The 3,734-nt window shown below is 51.9% G+C and overlaps 1 protein-coding gene across 2 annotated transcripts; it reads right to left on the reverse strand.

Annotated features, from left to right (window-relative positions):
• Window positions 1–1,283: 1,283 nt before the first annotated feature.
• Window positions 1,284–3,411, reverse strand: LOC125540957 (ABSCISIC ACID-INSENSITIVE 5-like protein 3). Of its 2 annotated transcripts, none has more exons than XM_048704471.2 (4): window positions 3,213–3,411; window positions 2,383–3,030; window positions 2,214–2,285; window positions 1,284–1,770 (listed from the first exon to the last, which is right to left on the reverse strand). In XM_048704471.2, the coding sequence occupies exons 2-4, from the start codon at window positions 2,977–2,979 to the stop codon at window positions 1,615–1,617; spliced, it is 825 nt and encodes a 274-aa protein (XP_048560428.2). In that variant the 5' UTR covers window positions 2,980–3,030; window positions 3,213–3,411; the 3' UTR covers window positions 1,284–1,614. The 2 variants fall into 2 exon arrangements, with proteins under 2 accessions (XP_048560428.2, XP_087399216.1); XM_087543090.1 differs by lacking the exon at window positions 3,213–3,411 and adding an exon at window positions 3,100–3,204.
• Between the last annotated feature and the right edge of the window lie 323 nt (window positions 3,412–3,734).

The raw sequence follows: 3,734 nt of genomic DNA on the forward strand, positions 1-3,734 counted from the left end.
AGAGTCATGATCGTCTCCAAAGGCAACTTCCAGAGCTATCTTACCAATGCTCTTCGCAATGCTTAAGGCCGCGGAGGTAGAAATCAAGAAAGAACATCAAGTGTCGATATGTTAACATCCCCCTCCGAGTGTTACTTCACAAGTGTTGCAGATTATAAATTACTCCCTCCGTCCCATAATGTAAGACATTTTTTAATACTAATCTCGTGTCAAAAAACGTCTTACATTGTGGGATGGAGGGAGTACAGTTTACAATCGCTTGAGTGTGTGCACATTTTTAGCGTGCAATGTTCAGTAACCGGCAGTTAAAGAATTTCACCGTTGATTCGAACACGAGTCATATAGTAGATATGATCAACATGGAGATGTTCACCGTTAATTACCACCCCATCTCACGTGATGATCGAACATGGGTTCGTTAATATGGATTGTGTGAACACTTAGACAACTTGAGGGATGTTGATTTAAGTGGGAGTTCATAGTAATTTGATTAACTGAACCCATTATCATGAACATAGTCTTAATGTCTTTGCAAACTAATGTTGTAGATCAATGGCTCGCGCTGTAGCTCCCTGAATTTTAATGCGTTCCTAGAGAAAGCTAAGTTGAAAACTGATGGAAGCAATTATGCGGACTGGGTCTGTGATTTGAGGATTATCCTCACTGTTGCACAGAAGGCTTATGTCTTTGATGCACCGCTCGGTGCGCCACCCCTTCCAGCGTCGTCTGTGGATGTTGTGAACGTCTGGCAGGCACGTTTTGATGACTACTCGGTAGTTCAGTGCGCCATATATTTTACGGCTTAGAACCGGGGCTCCAAATATGTTTTGAGCACCACAGAGCATATGAAATGTTTCAGGAGTTGAAATTGGTATTTGAGGCTCACGCCCGGGTTTAGAGGTATGACGCCACCGACAAGTTCTTTAGCTGCAAGATGGAAGAGAACAACTCCATTAGCGAGCACGTACTCAAAATGCATGGGTACTTCAACTGCTTGAATCAGTTCAGAGTTAATCTTTCGGATGAAGTAGCAATTGATAGGGTTTTTCAGTCATTGCCATCAAGCTACAAGAGAACTATAATATGCAAGGGATGAAGAAAACAATCCATGGGCTCTTCGCAATGTTTAAGGCCGCGGAAGTAGAAATCAAGAAAGAGCATCAAGTGTCGATATGTTAACATCCCCCTCCCGGTGTTACTTCACAAGTGTTGCAGATTATAAATTGGGATGGAGGGAGGACAGTTTACAATCGCTTGAGTGTGTGGACATTTTCAGCGTGCAATGTTCAGTAACCGGCAGTTAAAGAATTTCCATGAGTAGTAAGGAATTCCTTATCCAAGAAAGATGCACTGATTGGTGCTGCAACAGCACCCAACCAGAAACGAACTTGCAACCCAAAGAGACAGACTGCACTGCACACATATATTTAAGAGAGTTGGTTTAGATTAGCTGATGTTCTTCTCACTCAGCGTTTCATCCCAGGTAGTACAGATTCCTAACGCCCTACTACTCTACTAGAGAGAGAGTCTTGGCTACTACGCGCGTACTATGAACAAGGCGGTGGCGGTGGCGGTGCGGGCGTGTCTCTCTCTCGCCGTCGATCGATCCATCGATCAGAAGGAGGCCGAGTTGATCCGCCGGAGCTGGTGCCGGTGCTGCTTCGGCTCCGCCTCCGGCTGGGGCATGTAGAGCACCGCGTGCCGCCGGAGCTGCTGCTGCCTCTCCCCCGCCTCCTGCTGCGGCAGGAACTGCATCACCGGCTCCAGCTTCTGCAACACCAAACACAACCATGAGACGAAAAAGAAACTTAGCTCCGACGAAGAGACTTGATCAACAGTGTTCAGACTTCAGAGTCTGTTGTGGTGCTCGGCAGTAAGCCAACAAATGCCAGCAGCAGTTCAGTCCAGGAATCGAGATAGGAGGCTTAGATTAAGAGGTTTAATCTCCTAGCTTACACTAACAATGAAAAAAGTTCACACTAATAATGAGGTTCATAGATGAAAAATTATGACATTCAGACAAGATCACACCACTGTTTGGAGCAGCCGGAGCAGGAAGTTTGGAAGTGGTCGGCATCTATTATGACCAGTACAGCACATTCTCGTCCTGATTGGCCTTTGACTAGTGGCACAGGACTTGCGTACTGCTTACTGGCTTACTGCGGCCAAGGCACAAGTGAATTAACCAGAGATGTAGATTTATTTATTTTTACCTTGAGCTCCTTCAGATGCTCGATCTCCTCCTCCAGCCGCGAGATCTTGTTCTCCAGCTCGTTCGTGTAGGCCTACGGCACCGTAGGCATGGCGAATCCGTCAGAAAGACGCGGTTTTTCAGGGTGCGGAATTATTTACCGGAGAAGGTGACCGGGAGAGAGACCGCACCTGCTTCCTGGCCCGGGACCTCGCCGCCGACTCGCGGTTCTTGATCATCCGTTTCTGCCGCCGCTCCACCGTCTTCTCCACGACGCCGTCCCCGCCCACGACCGCGGCGCCGCGCTTCCGCCCGCCGGCCTGCGAGAGGAACCCGCCCTGGTACACGGCGTCCAGCACGGGGCCGGCGCCCACGCCGAGGGGCCGCGGCAGGGGCCGGGTCACGTACTGCTGCGGCGGGTGGTACTGGTGCAGCCAATGCGCGCCGGCGCAGCCCCCGCCGCCGACGGGCACGCCGGCGCGCGAGAGGAAGTCCTCCAGCGTCATCTCGCCCACCGTCGGCTGCCGGCCGGGGCCGGCGCTCTCGATGTCGCGCCACACCTCGTCCACCGTCTTCTTGCCCGTCCCGGTTCCGCGCGGCTCCGCGTCGGCGGCGGGGAGCACCGTGCGCAGGAGGTCCTCCAGGTTCATGCTCCGCAGCGGCTCGCCCAGGTGGCTCTCCACCTCGTTGAGCGTGAGGCCGTAGACCGACCCCTGCCGGGACAGGGCCCCTCCCCCGCCGCCCCCGCCGCCGCCGCCGCCGAGGGACGACATTGTCTGAACTCCCATCCACGCACCAGCTTCCGACAGCCACCCCCTCGCCTGACGTGTCGCGATCAGCTGCAGCCAGCCAGCACAGGTCAAACAGGGAAACCACACGCCATTACAGATGGAAAGAACAGCAACCACCTCGGCCGGCCGGTCAACGGAAACAAATCCTAAGCATGCCAAGAAGAGGTGGGGAGAGAGAGAAAATCTCGCAACCAAGCAACAGGAAAGAAAGAAAATGGTGCAGTTCTTGCCTGTTTCACCACGGCCGGGACCAGATCAGAATCCGGCGAGGCAGATGAGAGTATTAATTTAGGATTGCTGCAAGAGGGGCTCCGGCCGGCCGTGTGGGGGAGAAGGGGGGGTGCTAAAGGGGGGAGGAGGAGAGGGGGAGAGAGAGCTGGAGCTGGTGGTGAAAGAGGAGACGATGATGCCTTTACAGTGCTACAGCTTGGGCAGCGGCATTATATTTTTGGCCGAGGTGAACAGTAGGAGCAGTGAGTGAGAGTGACACTAATGATGAGCAGGGTAAATAATAAGAGGAGTGCCGGCTGGGCCACACCAGAGGAGTGAAGGGAAGGGAAGCTCATTGAATAACAAAAGGAGTATTTTGGGGCTTTCAGCTTGGGTTCACGTCCTTGTTTTATCACAAACATTCAAAAGAGAGAAACAAAAAATGTCTGGCCTCCATTATTTATTTTCCTTCATGCAGGTAGGCAGATGAGGTATATAATTTTGTCCTAGGAGCCAACCAAACACCATCATATATATTCATA

The sequence above is a fragment of the Triticum urartu genome, chromosome 2A, assembly GCF_056163025.1.
Source record: "Triticum urartu cultivar PI428250 chromosome 2A, HENAU_Tu73, whole genome shotgun sequence".
NCBI lineage: Eukaryota > Viridiplantae > Streptophyta > Magnoliopsida > Poales > Poaceae > Triticum > Triticum urartu.